The following is a 27432-nucleotide window of genomic DNA, read 5'->3' as shown; positions in this document are numbered from 1 at the left end:
AATCACGGTGACCCACAAGTTACTGTGAAATGTAGTAAAAGTAGTATGGTATTCTGAACATAGACATAGACTTTAAGTATAATTTATACAAACAAAAGACCATAGTGGGGAAGTTAACCTTGTAACATTAGCAAGCTGACTTTGCCGCTGATCACCGCATTGATAAGAAAATGTATATTTCATACAGTAAATATCTATAATTGCTTTGAATTTGTAGAATAAATCCAGAGTATGTCACTGATTTTATCACCAGAGACTATTAAACTTTCTATTAAATTAAGTACTAAATTTTTATCTGCAGACTTTTCTGTCATTTTCCCATTTTTTGAAGTCAACATGAAATGCATGTTATTCCAAGTATAAAACAATGTTAATCTATGAAAGAAAGAAGAAAGAAAAGTGGTGTGTCTCGATCAGCTCTCTAGGTGGTGAATCAGTATAGTGTGTACACAAATTCAGGCAGTGGTAAGGACTCTGACTCACTACACATTATTTCCGGTGACATGACAACGTCCTCAGTGTACAATATCACTGCTGGTGTTTATAAACAACATCAGAACTGATATCTTTCTCACTTCTTAAAAAAAGTTATTTACAGTGTTGAGGGAAACACATTACAAGTAGTCTAACGTGAGTTACGTAATCAGATTACATTTTTCAAGTAACTAGTAAAGTAACGCATTACTTTTAAAAATTTACAACAATCTATCTGAATTACTTTTTCCAAATAAGTAACGCAAGTTCCCCATTTATTGACCGACACCTCTCCTTTGCCCATGTTAAGAAACATTGTGAATAAGTGCAGAGGCGTTGTGTGAACATGATTACTGTAGTTCTAGACTAAAGCTGTGTTTCCAGCGCAGGAATTTCCCCAGGAACTAGGGACTTTGGGGTGGTACTCGATGTGTTTCGAATGAAGTTCTGGGTAAAAATTTACCCTCAGAAAGTCCCTGCTCACGAGGTAGTACGTTTTCAGGAACTTTCGGGGGTGTGACTTGGGCGCTGAACATGCTGATTGGTTGACTTCATGCAGCATTTTATTTCAGCCACCATTTTTTAAATTAAAAAATGACAAAAACATCCTTGATGTATTTAATCTCACATTATTAACCAATGTTGTTGCTGCTGACCTTCGATGATCCAGTTCAACCATAAGCAAAAATGACTTTAGATAAACATCACATTCGTGTTTCATTTTTTATTGCTGAAGCAAGAGTTGAACTTCCTTCTCCTTTATCCTATTCTTCTGTGATCCAGAATGGAAGCACAGCTGAAAAGTTTGTTTGAGCTGCGCCCTCTACTGTACAGGTGGGATTTTCCTTCAGCCTAAAGCTTTTGATGTGGAAAGGCCTTTACATTTGCCAAAAATAGAACTTTTGTTGTTGTTGTTGTTGTTATAAAAAGAAAAAAACAAGCAAGTCCAGCCCAGGTGAGAAAAAGTAATGCAAAAGTAACATAAATTACTTTCCATAAAAAGTAACTAAGTAATGCAATTACACACACACAAAAAATGCTGGGTTAAAAACACAACCAAAATAGGTTGGATATTAAAAATCAGACACATAATTACTAGAGGCAACAATAATAATCAAAAGATGAAAATTTATTAATAAGCAATTTAATAAATGTTTATTGTTTAATTATTATTTATTACACCTTTTTATAAATGTTCACTTATTAAATATATTTATAAATGATAATTTCCAACATACTTTAGGTGCATATTAATAAAGCAACACAGTAAATTTTAGTTAAATAAAACTACCCAGCAGGTTGGGCAAACATTTAACCCATTCGCTGGGTTAAAACAACCCAATCGCTGCGTTTGTCCATTTTCAACCCAACTTGGGTTGTTTTTAATCCAGCATTTGTAGTTGCTTTCTTAGCGAGTAACGCAGTGATAAATACTTTGCTCGTTACTACAACATTTCAGCCGTAAATAAGCTATAAATGTTAACCAGATTATGTTCACTACCTGTCTAGTTATGTATCTGTTTATGCTGAAATATTATTAAATTACGGTTTGATTTTTCGAAACACATAATACTTTCACTAAGTGAACATAGTGAGCATCGATGCTCCCTGGTTTTCCCGGTGCATTGTGGTACTTTTTAGGGAGCAAACGTTTCAGTGCACTGGTAGGATTCCTTAAAATGGCTGACTCCCTGACCAGTGCCCTGACTACTGAACAGGGGAGCTGATTGAGACGCACCCAAGATTTTCTTGAAATCACCATGACATTTTCTTTAGAACTAGGCAAAATTTGCCCCAAATTCGCATTATCAAAATGCAAAAAAAAAAAAAAAAAATTACTGTAATGTAAAAAATACTTACATTATCATTGTTATAATACAGCAATACAATACAAATCATCTTGTACAATAACTATTGGATTTTAATAAGAAGAAAAAATATTAATAATAATATTATAAATAAAGATAAGGCCACACTACTACTATAACTAATATAATATTATTATTAATAATAATAATAGGGTGAATACAGGTAAATTGGGACATTTTTGACATTGAGATGATGAGATGACCCAATGATGAAAATGCCCAATTAACCCCAGCTGTCCTAAAACAGACTACATTGTCTTCAAGCAAAATATAATTTCATTTTCTTTTGATTTTAGGGTAATATATGAACTGGCCATTTTTGACAGTTTTATCTAAATGGACAGTTTTTTTTTGTTTGTTTGTTTGTTTGTTTTTTTGGTGCTGTTGTTGTTTTTCCGTTTTAGTATCAAAATGGTTCATGTCCATCTGTAGGCTACAGCGCTGTAGTGTTTTCTGAAAGGAAGGACACAGTGCACCCCTCCCCACCCCTCTTCTCTGCAGAGTGTTTCTCTTTCCATTTCAGGTTGTCACGTTTCTCCCCCCCCCCCTTCTTCTTCATGTGTGCTAGCAAGGTGACAGGAGACCGCTGCTCCACACAACCAGCCAGCCAGCCAACCGAGCAGACACAAATATATTCAGAGCATTTAGTACCCTGGATTAATCGAATTATAATTTAATCATCTGATCAAACAGCAATTAGCATAATCACTTGTGGGGAACAGCTGATAGAGGAGAGAGAGCAACACATAATAAACCTCAGGCAACTGCCGCTCTAATGAGACATTTAACTGCTAAAACACACATCAAAACGCAACATCTTCATGCTTTCTGGAGCTGAGACAGCTGTTATGAGCTGAAGGACAATAATGTGTTTCAAATGCAGCCATTTAACAGGGAAATCATGCTGAAAGATGCGTTCAGTTATTTAAAACCAAAAAAATAGGTCTTTCCATTGTGCAAATGGAGAAAAAATAATTTTGCGACATAAAAAGGCATTATAACAATATGCAAAAATGACAGCATGATATAATAAATTAAACAAAATTATTTAAAAAAAATATGCTTTGAAAGATCCCATATAATTTTACAGCATTTACACCAACTATGGTATTTTTGGCAGAAATGGTTACCATACACTCTAAAAAATGCTGGGTTTAAATCAACCCAAGTTGGGTTGAAAATGGACAAACCCAGCAATTGAGTTGTTTTAACCCAGTGGTTGGGTTAAATGTTTGCCCAACATGCCGGACAGTTTTATTTAACTCAACTATTGTTTAAAAATGACTATATGTCTGGCTTAAAATGAACCCAAAATAGGTTGGAAATTAAAAATCACACTATAATTTCTAGTGGCAAAAATAATCAAAAGATGAACATTTATTAATAAGCAATTTAATAAATGTTTGTTGTTTAATTATTATTCAATGAACGTATTAATAAATGTTCATTTATTAATACGCTGTCTGCGATTCTTGGCCCTCTAGCGGTTAATAAACAGAACTGCACGCGTCTTGCGGAGGAACATTCTAGCCGGAGCTACTTTTCTCCATGTAAGTCTATGGCGAGTCACGCAGTTACTGTGATACTCTGCGGCGGGTCCTACCAGTCCGGTCTGAAATAGTCCGAATATAAACACTTATTATAAGTGTACCATAATGATTCAGGATAAGACACAAACACGGTTTGGAAAATGGATTCATGTTTTATATTCTCATTATATAATTTTGGTAAATTTTTAACACAAAAAAAGTTGGAAAAAAAGCGGACTGCAGCTTTAAACAATAGTTGAGTTAAATGGGTTGGGTTGTTTTAACCCGGAGATTGGGTTGTTTTAACCCGGCGATTGGGTTGTTTTAACCCGGTGATTGGGTTGTTTTAACCCAGTGATTGGGTTGTTTTAACCCAGAGATTGGGTTGTTTTAACCCAGAGATTGGGTTGTTTTAACCCGGCGATTGGGTTGTTTTAACCCAGTGGTTGGGTTGTTTTAACCCGGAGATTGGGTTGTTTTAACCCGGCGATTGGGTTGTTTTAACCCAGTGGTTGGGTTGTTTTAACCCGGAGATTGGGTTGTTTTAACCCGGCGATTGGGTTGTTTTAACCCAGTGGTTGGGTTGTTTTAACCCGGAGATTGGGTTGTTTTAACCCAGAGATTGGGTTGTTTTAACCCAGAGATTGGGTTGTTTTAACCCGGCGATTGGGTTGTTTTAACCCGGTGATTGGGTTGTTTTAACCCGGTGATTGGGTTGTTTTAACCCAGTGATTGGGTTGTTTTAACCCAGAGATTGGGTTGTTTTAACCCGGCGATTGGGTTGTTTTAACCCGGTGATTGGGTTGTTTTAACCCAGCTAATGGGTTGTTTTAACCCGGCGATTGGGTTGTTTTAACCCGGCGATTGGGTTGTTTTAACCCGGTGATTGGGTTGTTTTAACCCGGTGATTGGGTTGTTTTAACCCGGCGATTGGGTTGTTTTAACCCGGCGATTGGGTTGTTTTAACCCGGCGATTGGGTTGTTTTAACCCGGTGATTGGGTTGTTTTAACCCGGTGATTGGGTTGTTTTAACCCAGTGGTTGGGTTAAATGTTTGCCCAACATGCCGGACAGTTTTATTGAACTCAACTATTGTTTAAAAATGACTATATGTCTGGCTTAAAATGAACCCAAAATCTGTTGGAAATTAAAAATCAGACTATAATTTCTAGCGGCAAAAATAATAATCAAAAGATGAACATTTATTAATAAGTAATTTAATAAATGTTTGTTTAATTATTATTCAATAAACGTATTAATAAATGTTCATTTATTAAACATATAAATAAATATTAATTTGGGTTCAATATTGGGTTTGGGTTTAATTTTTAAACAATAGTTGAGTTAAATGGGTTGGGTTGTTTTAACCCAGTGGTTGGGTTAAATGTTTGCCCATCATGCTGGGCAGTTTTATTTAACCCAACTATTGTTTAAAAATGACTATATGTCTGGCTTAAAATGAACCCAAAATAGGAAATAGGAAATTAAAAATCTCACACATAATCACTAGAGGCAACAATAATAATCAAAAGATGAACATTTATTAATAAGCAATTTAATAAATGTTTGTTGTTTAATTATTATTCAATAAACGTATTAATAAATGTTCATTTATTAAACATATAAATAAATATTATTTGGGGTTCAATTTTGGGTTTGGGTTTAATATTTAAAGAATAGTCGAGTTAAATAAAACTACCCAGCAGGTTGGGCAAACATTTAACCCAACTGCTGGGTTTGTAAATTTTTAACCCAACATTTTTTTAGAGTGTGGTCAAATCTTGGACAAGGAAATATGAAAACCATATTGATCCTGGTCTTGTCTTGCTAATACTGATACCACAACAAAGACCTTCAACTTAACTCTAAAAAATGCTGGGTTAAAAACAACCCAAGTTGGGTTGAAAATGGACAAACCCAGCGATTGGGTTGTTTTAACCCTGCTGGGTAGTTTTACTTAACTTAACTATTCTTTAAAAATGACTGTATTGCTTGCTTAATATTGACCCAAAGTATGTTGGAAATTAACATTTATTAATATGTTTAATAAATGAACATTTGTTAATAAGTTTAATGAATAATAATTAAACAAATTGCTTATTAATAAATGTTCACCTGATTATTATTGTTGCCTCTAGTAATTATGTGTCTGATTTTTAATTTCCAACCTATATTGGGTTCATTTTAAGCCAGACATATAGTCATTTTTAAACAATAGTTGAGTTTAATAAAACTGTCCAGCACGTTGGACAAACATTTAACCCAACCACTGAGTTTGTCCATTTTCAACCCATCTTGGGTTGTTTTTAACCCTGCATTGTTTAGAGTGAATGGTTGATTTGCAGCGCAGTAATGAAGATACAACATGTGCGCTTCCATTCTCTAAAGATCTTGTGATATGAATAATGTTGAAACGAATGAGACCATGACAGTCTCGCGGCTGGGCTAAACGTATGTCCACATCATGCAGTACATACGATGCATAGCAGACATCTGGCAAAAGTGACAGTGCTGTGAAAGGGGGCAGCTAAAAATACCAACCACCAACTTGGTCTTACATCTTACAGTCTATGCCATGTTTAAAAATATATCACAATGTTGAGAAAGCAAGCTCTGGTCATTTGTCACCCTGTCACTTTCTCCCACCTAGGTCAGAGATGCCTCAGCCTACATTCCTCTCTCTGGGTCTCTTTTTAAAAATAACAAGACAGCGGTGGAGGGAAAGCACATGAATACAGAGACGCATACTAGAGATGATGGTATTTCACCGAGGGCACTGATGACAGACAGGTCCATTCGGTTGATGGATATTAGGTTGATGACATTTCCACATACTGGACGGATAAAGCACTGCATAAAACAATGATCTTACATTTTTACAATTACATTACTTTTTTGTCAGAAAAAAATGTTAATTAAATATAAAATAATTTAATTTGATCTTGAGTGTGTAGTGTGAGTGTGTGTTATTTGCATGATTTTCTTGTCAAATCAACATCAATAATTAATGTGCTTCAGATAACAATATTTTGAGTGTCCGTTGATTAAACCAATCACCTTAATTGTATTAACTCAAAGTTTTAATTTCAATGAACTCAAAAATGTTTTAAGCTAAACCAACAATTATTTTTTTTACAGTGTAGTTTCTATAAAAAGTAATACACTAAAATAGGTGTTGATCATAATAGAAAAATCATAATTATGGATGTTCAAACTTTCTTTGCTTTCTATGACTAAAAAGTAAAGTTACCGCAACTTAAATAAATGCATTTATTCTAATTTATTGTTTTAATTAAACCTTTTAAGTTGAAAACATTATTATTGACATAATAATCTTTATCATTACATCAACTTAATATCGTCTGTAATCTAAACTCAAATTTCTGCATTTATTGGCTTTTTTTTTTTTTAAATTAGTTGTAGTAACTTAATAAAATTATCTTAATAACTTCGGAAATTAGGCAGTGGGTTCTAGTTCCAGCATGACAGCTGCTGATTTGAACTGAAACAGATCAGATTAACTGGTTTCAGGGCTACAACCCGGGTAGATGGAGAGACTTAATTTTTCTGAGTAATCAACTTAAAAATTCGTGTTTATGCTACAAATGATTTGTGTTTATGCTTGTTGGTTGAACTCAAAGTTGTCATAACTCGCAAAAATAGATGCAATTTTGAGCCAACACATTATTTTTTTAGAGAGTATGAAGGTTACAGATGAGAAACGTTTTCCCTGCCACATTTAAATGTAATAAATAATTAAATTTAAATAATAATTGTTTAAAAAAAAAAAAAAACTAGATGGTTCCCTTAAATGTGCATGAGATTGAAAAAAAATATATTTAAATCCAGTAATAACAATAATAAATGCTTAAATAATCAATTAATTTACAGTAAATGAAATAACAGTTCACACCTAATGAATAAAACGGACATCATAATGTGACAGGACAACTATTTCACCATGTTGTCCTCAAAATGACCTCTAAACACATTTGTCCTCTAAGTCTTTCTCAGTTAACAAATCATCTCACATTCTTTCCATTATCTACAGCAATACAGCTCGATTTATTAGAAATATGCTTTGCATCTTGTGGTTGAATGATATCAGCAACACTTTACATTACAGTCCTTCATGCATTTTTAAGTAGACAGTCCTTAAGTAAGTACATAAAAACTGTGTAATGTAATATTATTCAAACTGGCTAACATTAAAATCAGTGGGTGTTTGATTGAAAATATCCTGTTACCACATGTGTCAAAGGAGCAGAAACACCTAAATTAGCAGCAACAACAACAACAACAAAAAAAGATAATGTAAATTGTAAGAGTTAAATATGTACTTGAGGATGAGGACGCTCACTGAGAATCTGTAAATATTGTAATGGAGGATTGCAGGGCACAGGTCTTACAGGACTATCTCACAAACTTGAACAGATGGGCCTCTAATCAGCAAACTGCCTTAATTGCCCCCAATAGATTAACAGTTGCACACAGCCAAATTTAGTCAAATCATTCCTCGAATTTCTCCTTATAGACTCTTGAAGAAATCCCAGTTAAACCTGAAATGAAGTCATTATTCTGGATCATATCATTGTGATTACTCTGTATAATTCAGTTACTGCGAGGACTGTATAATCCTCAATAACAACAGCATGTTTTTCACAGGATTTAGACGGCTGAGATTATAATCCGCAGCGTCCGCATGCGACTGCATGTGTTTTCTGTGGACAACAAGTGACGGATTATCATTTTTGAGTAACAGATCTGAGGCGGTTCCACTGCTCATTCGCCTCAAGCACATTATTGTGTTTACCTGCTTTAAATCGAGGTGCTGAACACTCCCTGTTTGATTAGACGTCTATACAACTTCAGTATATGCAGCTGCATTTCTTTGCACAACATGGCTGTCGTGCACATGCAACAGTTGAAGGGTTTCTTATTACAGAAAAAAAATCTATATCTGTTATATGATGATGCATATATGATAAATTTTTTTTTTTTTAAATCCCAAATGATTGAAATTGAGCTCTAAATAAGAAATCTGATTTTCATCTGATAAAAACATGTTCCTAAATGACACCTATTCAATCGATGCCCTTTTATTGTACGTCAGGGGTCATTCATTCACACACACACACACACTCACACACAACGGCCTTATTTGATACGTGACTATGGCTCTAATAATAGAGGTTTCCATAGTGACAGGCCAAGCAGCGTGTGATAAACCTTCTAGACTAGAGGCTCGAATGTTCTAGAATACAGTTGCTTTCTGAGACGAGAAAGTGGCCACTTACTGTATAATGGGAAGCTTGATTAATCTCAGATCTTTGGAAAAGGCCACACTCGTTTAGTGATTTTCAGAACTTTTCCCCCACTCAACAAATTAGCATATTAAGACGTCAACAGCTTAGTTAAGATATGTAAAAACTGCTGCACAGCATCAGATGTTACAGAAATACAAGAACGGGAAAGAAACAGCCCGAGCACACGCAGAAAGAGTCGGGCGATGGTGACTGATGAGCTCTTACTGCTCTTTTATGAGTTTCAGCGGAGGCAGGGTGGCGCAATTTCAATTCAAAGTTATTACAAAATACATCTCAATATTTTTGATTTCATATTTGCCCCAAGTGAGAGGCGCCTCGTGTTCGGAGCTCAAACGGCAAGAGTGAGGGTGTGTTTATCTCCCTCCTCTGAAGAGAGGGATTATTTGTGTTGTTTTCTAAGGGTGAGCTTTCGTAACATCCTCACCGCCTCAAAATGACTGCCATTCAAAGCTTCACATCGAGGACTCATGCCAGCGTTTGCCCGATAGCCATTTTACAGCAAATCTTCAAGGGTCTCGGTTCCTTCTTTTGCATCACGCGATAACCTTCCCTCGACAATGTCTGTCTGTCTGCAATTTTTCGAGGAGATAAGTCTATTTTCCCGTCTCGCTTCATTCTGTTTTTCCCCTCCATGGCTCCCTCCTTACGTACACACCCTTCCATGTTTGCACCTACTGACCATCTCTCCAGTTCTGCCGAATCGCACCTTTTTACACTGCTGCGAAGATGCAGTATTAAAAACAGGTAGGAAAGAAAGGAAAATCATGCTTAAGGCAAAATCGGCCTTATAAAATATAAAGCTGGCTTTAAATTTCTCGCTGCACACACATGAATCCACGCAGGCGCAGTCCCTTAAGTACACACACACACACACTTATTAAGGCGTTGTGTAGTATTTACTGCCCTGCATTTGTCTTACGGTCTATTTTTGTTTTCTATTTTGCAGATTTTTACATCACTGATTCATTTTTGTATGATTTAAAGTCTCATTTTAGATATGCAATTCAAAAAGTATGACCAGCAAGCTAAACACATCATACAAGACTCTAAGCATATAATACATTTTGCAAAAAAAAAAAAAAAAAAAACAGATACAAATTTGATGTCTCACGTGTTAACATGTGATAAAAATGTAATTATATAAAGGAAATGACTGTTGTTTTCTCTCTTTTTTCCACTGCTATCCACTCACTGTGAGGCTCAAGTGCACAACAGGGGTGTATTACAAAAATAACTGGATGAAATAACTTCATTTGACGCGCCTGCATGAAATATTGAAATATTTCATTGTCTTAATTGTCTGCTGTCAAACGATTGTGCTCATACAATAAACAAAAAAATAATAATAATAATAATTCTATGCCACGATTTATTTAAAATCATCTTTAAAAAATAAAGCCGTTTTAAATCAAACAATATATTGCTGTCGTTAATTAAATGAAATTGGACTTTGTTCATTTAAAACAGTTGCGCGGACGGGGAAGGGCGCAGCACACAGAAGCAATATAAAAAAAAAAAAAAAACGTTAGTCATTATAGATACAAAAGACCTTTAAAAATAAGATATGCAACACTGAAAATCGAAAGCACATGGATGAGTAGCTTCTACAACACTCCGTGTGATAAACAAGAGGTCACATTCATTAACATCTCCCCATGCGTAAAACAACCGACAAGAAACCTGTGCAATACCTGCCGGTGTGTGCACGGGAATCATTACATGAGGCTTTTGCAGTACGCAGTGCTTATATAGTGCTGCCATCACCAAGGCCATAATGTGACTAATGGAAGGTGGTTTTTATAAATGATTAGAGGAGGGAAACTCTTCCAGCCTAAAGGTGACCACGCGTAACACCAATAAAAATCTTGAAATGAATTTGCATACACCTTTTCCAGAATGTCCTGATGAGAGTAAATGAAGTTTGAAATTATGGGGGAAAAAATGAGGACTAACCATTCAGGATGCTCTGGAGAAAGAGAAATGCCAATATCCACATGCCCCGCTGCGTTCAATCCCCAAGCTAGATTTTCCTCTTTTCACTCCGCACACTTTGTCCACAGCTTTTTCCTGATCCCCCACTCAGAAGGTTAAAACAAAAGCCAGTCCTGATTTCTTGTGCCAATGACTTGAGAGGATCTCCACCGTGCGTATTATGTGTGCGCTTTTGCGCCCGGTCGTTGCGCATGAAGGATGTGCGGATGTTCTGGTGTGATTGTCTTGGTTAAAGCTCTCCGGATGCTGCTGTGCTTCAGGGGGGGATGCTGGGTGCAGGTGCGATGCTGATTCAGGAGCGTCTTTCCACGGAGCAGGTGGTGATGCGGAGAAAGAAAACTTTCAAAGCAAAAGCAACGGTGCCGTTCAAGCGTGTCATTTAAACCAAGGGGAACCAAGTATTTTTGAAAAAAGGGGAAGAAAAAGAACTAAACAGGGGAGAATAAATCATAGATGTTTAATCAGAAATGGGAATGGAAAGAAAGTCCGGAAAAGCTGAAGCGGCAGGAACAAAGGTGAGATCCCAGAGTCAGACCATCTTCTTGAGCACCTCTCGCCGTCCAGCAGGCTGCAAGCAGGCGCATCTTCCTCCTGCGTGGCGCTTTAATCGCATTGGTTCGTGTGCTGCTAACCCTCTCTGCCTCAGAGCATTAGAGAATAACCCTCTCTCTCTCTCCCCTGCCTCCACAGCCTGGCTCGCTGCTCACTGCCTTAAAGGAGCCGAGACACTCCTCTGAAGGCTGAGGGATGAGGAGGACACACCTATTTCAGGTGCGCACTTAGTGTGAACGAGGGGAAAAGTCGCGCTCGCGAATCTTTAATATCAGCGTGCATTTATTGTTTGTTCAAATTAAACTTCAAAACCAAATTGTATTTTTTTGTCGTGTTGGAGACTATCTATGCTAGAGCATTTTAAAAAGTTCACCCAGTAAACTTTTAGCTGATATACACATTTAAAATGTATATATGAAAACTTACCTTTTTTACTCTGTCCATTAAATGAAAATGTGCCAGCTGCTAATGCTACAGGCTAGCAAATAACAAATCTTGAAATCTCTGCGCCATATCTCCCACTGTATGGTTAATCTGATCACACCACATTATTTACAGTCAGTATTCCTGTGCTTTGTGTCAAGGACATTGTTTATCTGTCAATTACTGATTATGGTTTATGCTCTTAACAATTAATTTTTAGTTGAACTGTGCTTGACAGAAGCTATGTAAGTGTAAACATACTCCCAGTGACAGTAAAAGAGACTTATACTTCACTTTAAACCATGTACAAAAAACAAGACTCACTTCCTAAACATGATGAAATATCAAACCATTTCCAACTGAAAGTGCAGGGGCCAAGAGAAATTCTGAATTTTTTTGGCGGAAAAAAAAGTTTTTTAGGGGGTAACACATTAGAAAATGGGCTTGTGAATCTGTACATGTACAGGTTTTCCATAGCAGACTGATAAAAGCCTGTGCACCACTGGCTGGACAACAATTTAAAGGGATAGTTCACCCAAAAATGAAAATTCTGTCATCATTTACTCAACCTCAAAATTTCTGTCTTCTGCTGAACACACAAGAAGATATTTTGAAGAATATGGGTAGCCAAACAGTTGATGGACTCCATTGACTTTCATAGTATAGAAGTCAACTTTTTGGTTACCGACATTCTTCAATACTTTGTGTTCAGCAGAAGAAAGAAAATCATACAGGTTTGGAACAACTTCAGGGTGAGTAAAGGATGACAGAATTTTCATTTTTTTGGCTGAACTATCCCTTTAAGTACAGTACACCTGTGGTCCAAAACAACACCTCACCTCTGCATCTTTCTATTAGCAGCAAATCTCCATGACATAGAGGAGGTCTTGTGAGATACCAATTCTGTAAGCTTAATTGTCTGGAAAATTTCTTCTGCTTGTTTTCTATTTTCGCTGTTGCAATAATGTCACCATTCAATTGTGTTGATACATAAAGAAGTTGATACACTTCCTCAAGGGGGCTACAGTGGACATTAGCATTAACTGTCCTGTTTTATAGTCGTACTGTATGCATGTTGGAGTAGATCATGTTTCTGATCTAAATCTTATGCTATTAATGTAATAGCACATATGGCAATTATTTAATCATCTCCCTGATGCTACAAACCTGATTCCAAAAAAGTTGGGACACTGTACAAATTGTGAATAAAAAAGGAATGCAATAATTTACAAATCTCATAAACTTATATTTTATTCACAATAGAATATAGATAACATATCAAATGTTGAAAGTGAGACATTTTGAAATGTCATGCCAAATATTGGCTCATTTTGGATTTCATGAGAGCTACACATTCCAAAAAAATTGGGACAGGTAGCAATAAGAGGCCGGAAAAGTTAAATGTATATATAAGGAACAGCTGGAGGACCAATTTGCAACTTATTAAGTCAATTGGCAACATGATTGGGTATAAAAAGAGCCTCTCAGAGTGGCAGTGTCTCTCAGAAGTCAAGATGGGCAGAGGATCACCAATTCTCCCAATGCTGCGGCGAAAAATAGTGGAGCAATATCAGAAAGGAGTTTCTCAGAGAAAAATTGCAAAGAGTTTGAAGTTATCATCATCAACAGTGCATAATATCATCCAAAGATTCAGAGAATCTGGAACAATCTCTGTGCGTAAGGGTCAAGGCCGGAAAACCATACTGGATGCCTGTGATCTTCGGGCCCTTAGACGGCACTGCATCACATACAGGAATGCTACTGTAATGGAAATCACAACATGGGCTCAGGAATACTTCCAGAAAACATTGTCGGTGAACACAATCCACCGTGCCATTCGCCGTTGCCGGCTAAAACTCTATAGGTCAAAAAAGAAGCCATATCTAAACATGATCCAGAAGCGCAGGCGTTTTCTCTGGACCAAGGCTCATTTAAAATGGACTGTGGCAAAGTGGAAAACTGTTCTGTGGTCAGACGAATCAAAATTTGAAGTTCTTTTTGGAAAACTGGGACGCCATGTCATCTGGACTAAAGAGAACAAGGACAACCCAAGTTGTTATCAGCGCTCAGTTCAGAAGCCTGCATCTCTGATGGTATGGGGTTGCATGAGTGCGTGTGGCATGGGCAGCTTACACATCTGGAAAGGCACCATCAATGCTGAAAGGTACATCCAAGTTCTAGAACAACATATGCTCCCATCCAGACGTCGTCTCTTTCAGGGAAGACCTTGCATTTTCCAACATGACAATGCCAGACCACATACTGCATCAATTACATCATCATGGCTGCATAGAAGAAGGATCCGGGTACTGAAATGGCCAGCCTGCAGTCCAGATCTTTCACCCATAGAAAACATTTGGTGCATCATAAAGAGGAAGATGCGACAAAGAAGACCTAAGACAGTTGAGCAACTAGAAGCCTGTATTAGACAAGAATGGGACAACATTCCTATTCCTAAACTTGAGCAACTTGTCTCCTCAGTCCCCAGACGTTTGCAGACTGTTATAAAAAGAAGAGGGGATGCCACACAGTGGTAAACATGGCCTTGTCCCAACTTTTTTTAGATGTGTTGATGCCATGAAATTTAAAATCATCTTATTTTTCCCTTAAAATTATACATTTTCTCAGTTTAAACATTTGATATGTCATCTATGTTGTATTCTGAATAAAATATTGAAATTTGAAACTTCCACATCATTGCATTCTGTTTTTATTCACAATTTGTACAGTGTCCCAACTTTTTTGGAATCGGGTTTGTATATGCATGACTGGACGGTCTTTTTGATGTGGTCTGTGGCTATATATCGAGAAGAGGATGGGACCAAGTACTGAACCTTGGGGTACCCCGATGCTAGTTGATGTAACAATTAATTATTCAACAGAAATTGCAACAAAGTATATATTTGTTTATCATACTTATTTTAAAAAATACTTCTAATCTTTTTCTAATTTTAATTTCAACCAGATAGGACTTTTTCCCCTCTGTATGATATACATGGGAGGGAACAGTTGTCTTAATGTGAAAGACTTTTATGACAAGGACATGTAGATCACTTACAGTGTGAAACTCAATACACCAGTTCCCTCTCAGGGGCATACTGTGTGAACCACTGACTGCTATTGTCATGTCATAAATCAGGGTAACTTATACCCTCAATACACATGAAGGTAACATTCAATCACAATACAAGCAATGACAAGTGCAACAAGTAGTGACAGATGCAAAATATCAGGATTTTCTGTCCTAGTAGTAGTTATACTGTAAATCAGTGTTTCCCAACTCTATTCCTGGAGGCACACAAACAGTGCACAGTTTGGATGTCTACCTCATCAGACCTATCTATTTCTGGTCTTGGAGTCCCTATTAAAGAGCTGACGTGTTGAATCAGATGTGTTTGATTAGGAAGAGTTTGAAAATGTGTTGTGTTGGTGTGCCTCCAGAAACAGGGTTGGGAAAAACTGGTGTAAATAGTAGCAGACAGTATTTGCACCCTAGTGTATTATAGTACATTATAAAACAGTATGCAATAATACCACCATGACCGGGCCCGGGGGGAACTGACCATTTCGGTCTTTGTGCCCCCTTACTTCTACGCACATAGCTTAGTAACATATAACATATTTATTCGAATCATAAATAGATGCCTTATTGGGACCTTACTTATCCCTATCCCTAAACAATGCAAGCTGCATGCGTCGCAGTCGAGGTGCTAGTCCATCTGATCAGCACATGGACACCACATCCAATTTTAATTACATGCCTGTTAAATATCCAAATATTTTCTTCATTTTTATTTATTTTTTAAATAGGAAAAGAATGGAAAAAGGTTTGAACTCAGGTCAGTTGCGTCAAAAGCAAAATCCACTATGCTTACTCCATGCAACCGCTCCTGTTACTACTTGGTTTCTTTTGTAATTTTGTTTGGTTCAACCAGACAGTGGTGGGTGGAATTAGTGTAAATAGAATTTTCCATCAAGATGGTCACTTTTTTGATACTCTGTATTCATTCATTTGGCCAATGTTTTTATCTAATGCAACTTTGATTTAAAAGGAAAAATATGGCATTGAATGATTTTTAAATCAGAGAGTAGCACAATCCCAATCACATTATGAAAGTGATATAAGATATATGTTAAAGTCATCAGTGGGATGATGTGGAAGATATTTCAGTTTGTTCATGTTCTACACTTAGAATGACATTGACCATATACTGTACATGGTATAAGCGAGACCCACAAAGTATGACACTTATTTTCAGTGGAACATATTTTCACATTAATACATGTATGTACATGATACATCACTCTGACCATGAAAATTCAACACATTGATGAAGTCACACATTCACATGTTAATATAATTTTTAAGTGGAATGATTGCAAACAGATTTGGCTAGATGTCCATGATAAATCTCATCTTGTGTTACGATTGGCAGGATTAGATGAACCCACTCCTGCCAACCTTTGTTTATAACTACATTTATAATTATTATAAAAAACATAAAGCATATTATGTGTTCATTTCTTACTCAAAACACAGTTCTTGATCTCTTTTTAGTTGTAAAAATTCAGTATATCCAGATCCCTAGTCACTCAAACTGAATTAATTTAAATTGAATTGTGTCCAGATTTACAATTTTGTGTTGGACATTATAGTAAATAATCGTAATCAAATAACATCAATGTCTGACCAAATATATAAACAATAATAGTTGCCTGACTTTCTGTCAGGTTTTAATGTTGTGAGGCTACTTTCACACGAATCACAGTATTCCACTCCTCTGTCATAATCAGCCATTTCAATGTACACATACGCAAGTTGACAGTCGGTAAGTCAGTCCTGTTGAGAGCGGCCCCTTTGTTTTGACAACTCCACTGAGGCCTAGTTTTCCCTTACAACCAAACACACACCGGTCTATCGGCGGCCAAATGTCAGCCCGCTGACTTCCAGACATCCTGCAGAGGATCGGTTCCCCTTTCACTACGTTGCCCATTAGCCAGGAATAGATCCGTCTAGAGCAACGCCATATGATCTCTTTTGTTACCTCAAACAATAGTGACATGAGGCGCGTGTTGAGAACTAAATATAACAACGTAATGTAAAGTTATCCGCTGGCTGTACTGTCACTAATGCACCATTTACAAATACATTCCCATGAGAGCTAGAATTCACCTTACAGATCACTCAACACAGACATGCACAATATTCATAAATGTAGTGTTAGAATTGCCATATGCATACTGTATCTCCCAGATAAATCAAAAGTCAGTCTTAAAATATTAATTTGCCTAAGAATAAAAATTACTAGCCATTATTTAATCAACCCTCATGTCATTCGAAACATTTCCATGCAACACAAAAGTACAATTAGAGTGGAAAATTAATTGCTAAAGATGGATGTGTAACATTTCATAAGAATTGTGTCAAATGCCTTTTGCTATATTACGGAAGCTATACTTGGGGGAGACTTAACATAACTGATTTAACATCAGTTGTAACTTAATTCACAACAAACTGACTGGCAATATCTGGTATGTGCAATCACAATTCATTCCTCAACTTCCTCCAAGACTAACGGTTTCACTGACACAGTCTTGGCACACTGTTTTGAGTGACCTAAATCAAAATGTCTTAATAAAGCAATCATTTATTTACAATTGATTAAAAAGCATATACTGTATAATTTTGAACAGTTATCTCTCCTTCAGAAGTTACATATGTTACATACATTTACTATAGGCATCACTGAAAATAAAAAAATACTGTAATTTTAAGGTAGAATGGTAGCCAAAAAGCACAAAGAAGACTCAGGAGTAGACCAGGAGGGTTTTTTTTTTTTGTTTTTTGTTTTTTTTTAAATAAACAAAACACGCAGGAGATCGCTGGAGAGTAAACAACAGGAACTTAGGAGATTGCATACCACACATGAACAAACAAGAACCTACAAGGATTAACCAGGGTTAATAACAGGGCTTTAAAGGTGCCCTAGATTATGTTTTTAAAAGATGTAATATAAGTCTAAGGTGTCCCCTGAATGTGTCTGTGAAGTTTCAGCTCAAAATACCCCATAGATTTTTTTTTTAATTAATTTTCTTTAACTGCCTATTTTGGGGCATCATTATAAACGCGCCGATTTATGCTGCGGCCCCTTTAAATTTCGTGCTCTCCGCCCACAGAGCTCGCGCTTGCCTTTAACAGTCCCTTAACAAAGTTTACACAGCTAATATAACCCTCAAAATGGATCTTTACAAAGTGTTCGTCATGCATGCGGCATGCATGCGTCGGATTATGGGAGTATTGTATACTGTTATATTGTTTACATTGATTGTGAATGAGTTTGAGGCTATGCTGCGTGGCTAACGGCTAATGCTACACTGTTGGAGAGATTTATAAAGAATGAAGATGTGTTTATGCATTATACAGACTGCAAGTGTTTAAAAATGAAAATAGCGATGGCTCTTGTCTCCGTGAATACAGTAAGAAACGATGGTAACTTTAACCACATTTAACAGTACATTAGCAACATGCTAACGAAACATTTAGAAAGACAATTTACAAATATCACTAAAAATATCATGATATCATGGATCATGTCAGTTATTATTGCTCCATCTGCCATTTTTCGCTGTTGTTCTTGCTTGCTTACCTAGTCTGATGATTCACCTGTGCACAGATCCAGACGTTCTGCCCTTGTGTAATCCCTTTCATAATGATAATGTTGGGAACGTGGGCTGGCATATGCAAATATTGGGGGCGTACACCCCGACTGTTACGTAACAGTCGGTGTTATGTTGAGATTCGCCTGTTCTTCGGAGGTCTTTTAAACAAATGAGATTAATATAAGAAGGAGGAAACAATGGAGTTTGAGACTCACTGTATGTCATTTCCATGTACTGAACTCTTGTTATTTAACTATGCCAAAATAAATTCAATTTTTCATTCGAGGGCACCTTTAAATATATGGCAAACAAAGGAAACTAGAATAGACACTGGTGAAACTAATCAGCAACTAAGGCAACTAACTAGGGAGTAATCAGAGACTTAACTGAAAGGGAATCCAAGAAACAGAAACACAAAAACAAAATGACAACTTAACTCTTACATAACTCCCCCCTCTCGGAAGGCACTTGAGGAACTTGAGGGAAGGAGCCCAGTGGAGCCGAAAGGGTTGGAAGGCTGAGGCACAGCAGCAGGCCCAGAAGTCCATGGCTGAACCAGGACAACGATGGACCAAGGTGGAGCCAGAGGATTGAGGGAGCCCAGGGGAGCCCAAGGGATGATGGGCCAAGGCAGAGCTGACGGACTAACAGGCCAAGGTGGAGTCATGGGCCCTCAGGCCTGTGGTGCAGCTAGGGAATCCACCTCACAAGGCTGAGCTGGTGTTAGAGAGGCCTGATGTGGAGCCGAAGAGCTGGAGGGAGCCAGCAGAGAGGGCAGATCCAGGGAAGTGGATGGAGCCAGCGGAGGGGATGGGGCCAATGGGTGAGGGATGATTCCATATAATATTAATACATTTTATGTGTAAAGCATCTTTCCCAAGCTCAAGGTCGCTGTACAAGGAGATAATGAAGTGGACATGGAATCAACAGATGGGACCGGTTCATCCAATAAGCCAGACAGGACAGGCTGAGGAGGAGAGAGTTCTGGGGTATGAACTTGGGTGGGGACTGGCTCCATAGTCCACAAATCAATGAGCCATAGCTTCTCCTCTTCCTCTTGGGTGGACTGGTCTACCGGCACTGACTCCTGAACAGACCTGGAAGCAGTCTTGGGCTTCAGGACGGATACAGCGGTCAGCTCTGGCTCCAGGATGGACACAGTCACTGGCTCTGGGTCCATAGTGTGAGTGGGCTCTACCATGGGGCCTATGACAGGCGTGGGCATCGCCTCTGTGTCTATTGCAGAAGTTGTTTCTGCCACTGTGGGAAGCTATGGGCACTGATGATGAGGCTTCCAGTCTGGAGCAGGCAGGGAGATGGCTGCTGGAGTTGGTACTGGCTTGGTGAAGTCTGAGTTAATGTTGTCTTCCTCTAAGACTCCCACGGTGAAGGATGATCCACACACCCATAAGATGTAATCGATGAAGTCGAATAGGGGACAGCAGCCTTCCTTCATTAGCAGCATCTGGCAAAAGATGTCATCCATCCCGTTCCAGTAGAGGTACTTGAGTGCCTCATTATCCCACCGCACTTCATGGTACAGCTCAAAAAACTCCACCTCACCCATGCCGAGACAGCATTTGTGGATGGCTCATGTCCTCATTGCGAGAACATGACCATGTCAACATTGTGATGTTTCTGCTGGGTCAATTCCCATGGTCCTCCCATTCCTCGTCTTGCACATTGACCTCGCTTTGACTTTGAGGGTGCTTTACATGGTGCACCTAATTTCTCATTCAGGGTGAGGACAAACTATCAATAGCAGCATCAGTGGGCAGGCTTATGCCTTCCGATGCTGAGGATTTGGCTGGACTCCCACCCTCGGGTGAAGTAGCTCAGTCTGAGTCTAATGCAGAGTTGGCAGCCATGCTTGCCCGGGCCGCTGTGAACATTAGGCTGGAGTTCATTCATGGCTGGTTGATTGATATCTGTGCTTGAAATGCCACTCACAGCCGCGCCCAGCCCCAGTGCCTTTCTTCCTGGAAGTGCATGAAAAGCATGAAGAGCTACCCTCAATGGTGGGAGGGCCAGTGTGTATACAGACGTTCCACAGGTGGAGCGTGCGGGTGCGGTGCATTTATGCCCGCAAAACAGGGCCACCTGACAGAATCGTTCCAGACTCCCATCCAGGTTCACTTCATTTCTAACAGCGAAGGCTTACAGTGCAGCTGGACATGCTGCCACCGCCATGCATGCCATGACCATCCTGCAGGTCCATCAGGCCAAAGCTCTAAAAGAGCTGCACGAGGGTAGTTCTGAGCCAGGATTGATGAAGGAACTGCGCTTGGCGACGACGTTCTGCGTGTGACAAAGGTCATGGTGCATGCTCTCGGACAGGTGATGTCCACCATGGTGGTCCAGGAGCGCCATCTATGGCTTAACCTTGCTAAGTTGAGGGAGGTCAACAAAGTCCGCTTTCTTCTCACATGGTAAGTACTGTCCTCTCTGTCCCCACATGGTACGAAAGACTACACGTCTTACGCGGGGTGTTGGGTAGGTTACAATGTTGCAAGTGCACTGCAAGTTACCCTGCTGATATTTACACCGCCCAAACCTCATAACACGGTTCAGCTGTTGTGCCGTTTTCCCCAGGGGGACCCCTAGTGTCAGTCATCGACACTACGTTGAAGTGACTGACAGGTAGATAACGTTTTGGTTATTATTGTAACCTCCATTCCCTGATGGAGGGAACGAGACATAGTGTCCTTCCTACCACAACGCTGAACTGCCTGCTGAAATGGCCGGGACACTGTCTCGGCTCCTCAGCACAAACCTGAATGAGTCATGCATGCCGTCTCCCATTTATACTCGTGTGCCCGGGGGAGTGGCATGGAAATTTCACTCACCAATTCTCATCGGCCTTTTCTCAAGTATCAGAGATGTTTGGGGCTCCCAAGTGCGACCCCTAGTGTCAGTCATGAACACCACGTCTGGTTCCCTCCATCAGGGAACAGAGGTTACAATAGTAACCAAGACTCACTTTTTCTCTTATCACTTTTAGATCGGTTCTTCTGTAAGGCGGGGTGGTAGTCAAAGCACACGAATATGACTCAGATGTAGAAAAACAAAAACACTACTTAGTTAAAGGGGGGTATCACACTCTCTGCCAATCTCACAGTTTCTGCCAATCTGTTTATCTTGAGTACCTATAGAGTAATAGTGCATCCTTCATATCTCCAAAAAGTCTTTAGTTTTATCATATTTATAAAAGATACATACGCTGTACTGAGTCTTTCCGAAAACAGCCGAGCGCCTGGAGGCGTGCCGTGTGAGCGGAGCTAAAGAGTGACGAGCACATGCAGATTTTGCATAGCGATCGTCTTCAAGCTATCAATGGTCAGCTAAACAACTGTGTTTAAACACACACAATACACCATCGCATTATCCCTGGATAACTTTTGAATCACTATAATGAACATAGCGTAAAGTGAATGATGAATAATGAATTTATGAATTCACTACGTTCGTGTTGTTTACATTACATGCACTTAGGCACCTATTGCCAAAAAAACAGACATTTGAAGTAGTTTTACTCACCACCTGCAGTTCGGACTCATGACCGGGATCATTACCGCTGTGACCGCTCCATCTTTCAGTTTCAAACGATCTGTAAATCCAGCGTAGAACTGGGCCTTGTTTATGAAACCATAAGTGCAGATCCTGAGGGCTCGAGCAGCCATGGAAAAACACAAGATATTCTTCATTCATTTTAACCAATAAAAAAGTAATTTCAACTATCAGTTTCTATGGTTATTTTAATAACAAATATCGAGAGCGCATCAATGTAATGCGTGAGCACAAAACTCTCAGCTCCACTTAATGCTGGGTTCTTTGGGAAGCAAGGTTATCTTTCCCTCACAACCAAAAACACACTTCTTTGGTGACATTGTTGATTTCGTGGAGTCTAAGTCTATGTATAAGTATTGGCCATGTTTTATGGACAGGCCAGTTACAATTAACTTTCTGTTGTACCATCTGTATTCTCATAGTGGTTATCAGTACATTTTAAGGTAAAAAAAACATGAATTTGGTAATTCAAATAGATGGATCTATTAGCATTACATCACTTTAAAATGCACTTTATATTAAAAGAGTACAGGCACCAATATGCCATCCCATAATACCTCAAACATTGTCACACTGTCGTATTTTTATGCAAAATTTCTTGCAATAAAATTTTAATTAAAAATTAGTCTGTATTATACAATAAATACATTCATATTATAACACTTTTTTATTTACTACAATTACCACATACCTCCATTATAATACACATAACATCTGCCTTTTGTGAAACTTTAGTTTGATTATATCTTGATAAAACTAAAATTTATTTCACTCAGGTAATAACTGCTGACATGTCTAAGATGACACCCATGCCAACAAGGGCCTTTCTTGCTGTGAGGCAGTATTGGTACCCACTAAGCCATTATGTCCCACTGTTTATCAGAATGTGTTTTACTGATTCTAAATGTTAGAAATGCCAAGGAAACATAATCACAGTGTCATTGGGTCTCATGTGTAGTAATATAGCATTTTTTCATCTTTAAGGCATCTTTAAGGCAAGCTTTGTATGGCCTCAGAGGATTTAGAATACGTTTTGAAGAGAGTAAATCATACTTTTTTAAAGATTGTTATGTGGAAATGGTGCATAAAGAACTTATTGGGCCACATGAGGGTACATTTTGGGATGAACTATTCCTTTAAGTCTTGCAGACGTGCTGTCTCTATCAGAGCGGAGTTTGTGCTTGTAGGAGAGAGATGACCTTTGGGACAAGGGCAGATTGACTGAGGCTGACAGGACGGAGACAGTCTGTAACATTATTGAGCTAAAAGTCAGCTCAAAGTCTACTGTGATAAGATCATTTAATTGAGAAGGGTCTCTAAAATCTGACTTTGTCCTTTCATGAATAGGGAACAGGCATTTCATTAGAATAATTGGGAATATTGTTTTCGGTTAAAGGTGAAGCGTGTAATTTCTTTGCCACTGGAGGCACCAAACAGCATTGCAAAAATATCTTGTTTTTTACATTGTGAACATGCGTAATGCTAGGATGGTATTTGCTAAGGATTCCCTACACTCTTAGAAATAATAGCCATGTGATATAAGCTATCATTCACAACCAGAATGAGCTTTGAATGAGGGGACTTTTTTGGCACTATCCACCCCTGATGTATGGAAAACAACAACCTTGACATTTGCGATAGATAATCATACAGGATCGGAAAGAAAAACTGTCACTTTAAGGATTAAATTAGTTTGTATTATATGTATATGTAACTTTTAAAATCAGAATATAGTAATATAGCATACAGTGTTTAGTATCACTTAGATACTTCTGTTAATTTTATTAAGTTTGTTGTCTTTGTAATTTTTATGTTTTTTTGTAAATATGTCTAAATAGTTTTTTTTATTTTAATTTGAGTTATTTTATTAAATCAAGTCAATCTAAATGACAAAGAAAGTGCAAGATTTTTTTATATTTTATTATATTTCAGTTAATTTGTATTTTTATTTCAAGTAATGAATTTTTTAATGGTTTTAGTTTTAGTTAACTATATAACCCTGGCAGTATGGCAATGATTTTTAACGAGTTTATTTGTATTACAATTAATTCCTAATATTACCTGATATTCAAATCTTACAGTATTCTTGAATGCATCCAAGCACTGAAGATGTATGATAAACCAGCCAGCCAATTTTCCGCTCTCAGCCTCTGTAATGCCTGCTCTCCGCACACATGCCGTCTATTCTTCTCAGGTTCTTCCCTGATGTGACCTGCCACAGTAAAACAAGCATCACACACCAGTGGCAGCGACCAAACCCCCCCCAAACCACCCCAGCCCCTCGCCTTCCACTGGCTACTCGCTGCGCTGCTGTATGACACGACAGCCCCACCCTTCCACTGCAACCGCTGCTCGCCTGTCATTGGCTGGCCGTAAGGCATGGGGTAGAATATATGTGGCCAACCTTGAAGTACTAAACTAGGGCACTGAGAGGGTTAGAATGCTAGAATGAGGGGAGGAGAGAGAGGAAAATGTTGAGGGAGTGGTGGGAAGGCGGGGTTGGGGGGACAAGAACAGAACAGGGCTGTGTGCTTTGTGTTTTTCACAGTTTTAGCACACAGTACACTTTAGCAACATTACAGGGCAATAACTGAATCACTGTGAATAATCATTCTTTAGGACATCCAGTATTTTTAGTGAGATACTTTAAAATGACACTAAATACTAGCATTATATATATATATATATATATATATATATATATATATATATATTAGTATGCACCATATACTGTTGAAAAAGATGAAAAATATTCTAGAATAAATGCTTCAAATGCAGTGTGCTACAATGTTGTCATATGATCACACTGCATCTGAGTGCTGTTCATTTATCATCTTAGAAATATGGAAAAATAATAATAATGATTTATTTTGAACTGAATTTAGTGTAAAATGATCTTAAATGTTGTTAGTCTAGTCTAGTGCAAGGTTTCCCAAATGGGGTTTGAGAGAAAACTCTAGGGGGTTTGTGAGCTAATGATTAATTATATCAAATGTAAAATTAAAATAAATATAAATATAAGGGGCTGCATGTGCAATAATCGTGATACACCTTTTTGAGAACCTTGTGTGTGCTAAGGTTTACTTTATTTACTTATTCACATAATATCCAACATTGCATACAATTCTAATAAATATACAGCATTTCACCAGTATTCTGCCAAATTAAAGTTTTGAGGATTTGAAGTTTAAAAATCTCGATGGTTTGAAATTTTGGAAGTGAAGAATTTAAAGGGTTAGTTCACCCACTCACCCTCATGTCGTTCCACACCCGTAAGACCTTCGTTAATCTTCAGAACACAAATTAAGATATTTTTGATGAAATCCATCTGTGCTCCGATGCTTCATGCAGCAGTGTTTTGAAATCGGCCATCACTAAATAAGACGTTATTTTGTTTTTTTGGCGCACCAAAAATATTCTCATCGCTTTATAATATTAATATTGAACCACTGTACTCACATGAACTGATTTAAATATGTTTTTAGTACATTAACGGATCTTGAGAGAGGAAGTGTCATTGCTCCCTATGGAGGCCTCACGGAGCCATCGGATTTAAACTAAAATATCATAATTTGTGTTCTGAAGATTAACGAAGGTCTTACGGGTGTGGAACGACATGAGGGTGAGTAATAAATGACATTATTTTCATTTTTGGGTGAACTAACCCTTTAAGACATAAATATTAGTTTTGTAACTTGTAATGAAAAATAAAATCATTATTATAATTATTATCAAATATTATTTTTTCATTTAACGTGATTGTGATTTACAACAGTAATATATCTCTGTCTTCATTTTTATAATTAGAGTTAAAACATTATTATGATTGACTAAAATGAAGATGATAAAAATTATTCTTAAATAATAACATGTCTAAGGGGTTTGCTCAACAAAAAAAGCTTGGGAACACCTGATTTAGTAATATAATAAAAAATGACTGTATCCAAAAACTGTTATACTGCATACAATGCAAATACTGTACGTCACAGTGCATTACATTGTGGGATACAGTATTTCGGTGTATGTGGTGTTAAAGACAGTATATTACCAAGATGGTTCACTCCAATTACAATGAATTGAAGCAACCGTAGCGCTCAATAGTAAAAGGAAGTCCCGCCTTCTGAATGAAAGAGCCAATCAGCAGTTGGTAAAGTCATCGCATCACTGCAGCTGCCGTTAGACACTCCGGGACCAACTGAAAAATGCACTTTTTAATGATATTTGAGCATAATAACATTTTTGAGATGTCAAGTTTTATTGCTGATTTGAAATGCTAGACATTTAGAGATTTCAGTAAACAGGTGTTGGTCTTGCATGACCAAAACAGCTGCTTGGAGGCAATGCCAATATGGCTGCTGAGCGAACAGACTTTTGAAAGGGATTTCTGTGGTGTGCTCGGTTGAATACTGCACAATTTGGCAAAAATTATAGGTCATCCAGGTATTCAGTGCATAAAGCCTAAAACGCCTACCTTCATGAAAAATGAATGTGATTAAAAAATAGCCTATTATTTTTAATGACATTCACCAACTAAAAACAAGAAAAGACAACAGCACATAAGCCTTACATATAATATTTATTTCAATGTGAAGTTTTGTGTTGGCAACTGGTAGCTTATTCCTGAACCCTGTCGAAGTCTCTGCAGTTTATAGTTCGAATCAAACCGCCATGTTTTTTTGCATCCATTATCCACCAAATTAAATTTCAGCATATTTATTTAAGTGTAGACAAAGCTTCCGTGTACATTCTTGGTGCATGCTGTTTATAACAGCGGTCGATAAATGGATATATTAAATGAAGTGCATTTAAACTCGCTGGCGCTGCTCCACGTATTAATGTGTGGGGCACGTGCACGCGAGACGGAGTGTGATTTTTCCGGGGAGTCAGATTTCGGTACAAGCAGTATATAAAACTTCAGATCTATATTTTTATCAGCAAATCAGCTATTTTTTTCAGCATTGCACCAAGCAAAAAGCAATCGTAATCACAAAGAGTAAAGATCAAGCGCCTAACAAGGTCTACGCACGTTAATTTGAATAGT

The 27432-nt window shown here is 37.9% G+C and overlaps 1 protein-coding gene across 2 annotated transcripts in view; it reads right to left on the bottom strand.

Annotated features, from left to right (window-relative positions):
• The window catches only part of dscamb (Down syndrome cell adhesion molecule b), a 226346-nt gene that overhangs the window by 186261 nt on the left and 12653 nt on the right, over positions 1 to 27432 (bottom strand). Inside the window, exon 1 of one of the 2 annotated variants that reach the window (XM_048160358.1) lies at positions 11151 to 11868. The exons of the other annotated variant lie outside the window; for it this stretch is intronic. Coding sequence (XP_048016315.1) covers positions 11151 to 11193 — 43 coding nt within the window. The 5' untranslated portion in view covers positions 11194 to 11868. Of the gene's footprint in view, positions 1 to 11150; positions 11869 to 27432 lie in introns of those variants that run through there. 2 annotated transcript variants of the gene reach the window in all.

Source organism: Megalobrama amblycephala, linkage group LG16 (assembly GCF_018812025.1).
Source record: "Megalobrama amblycephala isolate DHTTF-2021 linkage group LG16, ASM1881202v1, whole genome shotgun sequence".
In the NCBI taxonomy this organism is placed as follows: Eukaryota; Metazoa; Chordata; class Actinopteri; order Cypriniformes; family Xenocyprididae; genus Megalobrama; species Megalobrama amblycephala.
The sequence above is the reverse complement of the archived record's forward strand: the minus strand, read 5'-3'. Positions and strand labels throughout refer to the sequence as shown.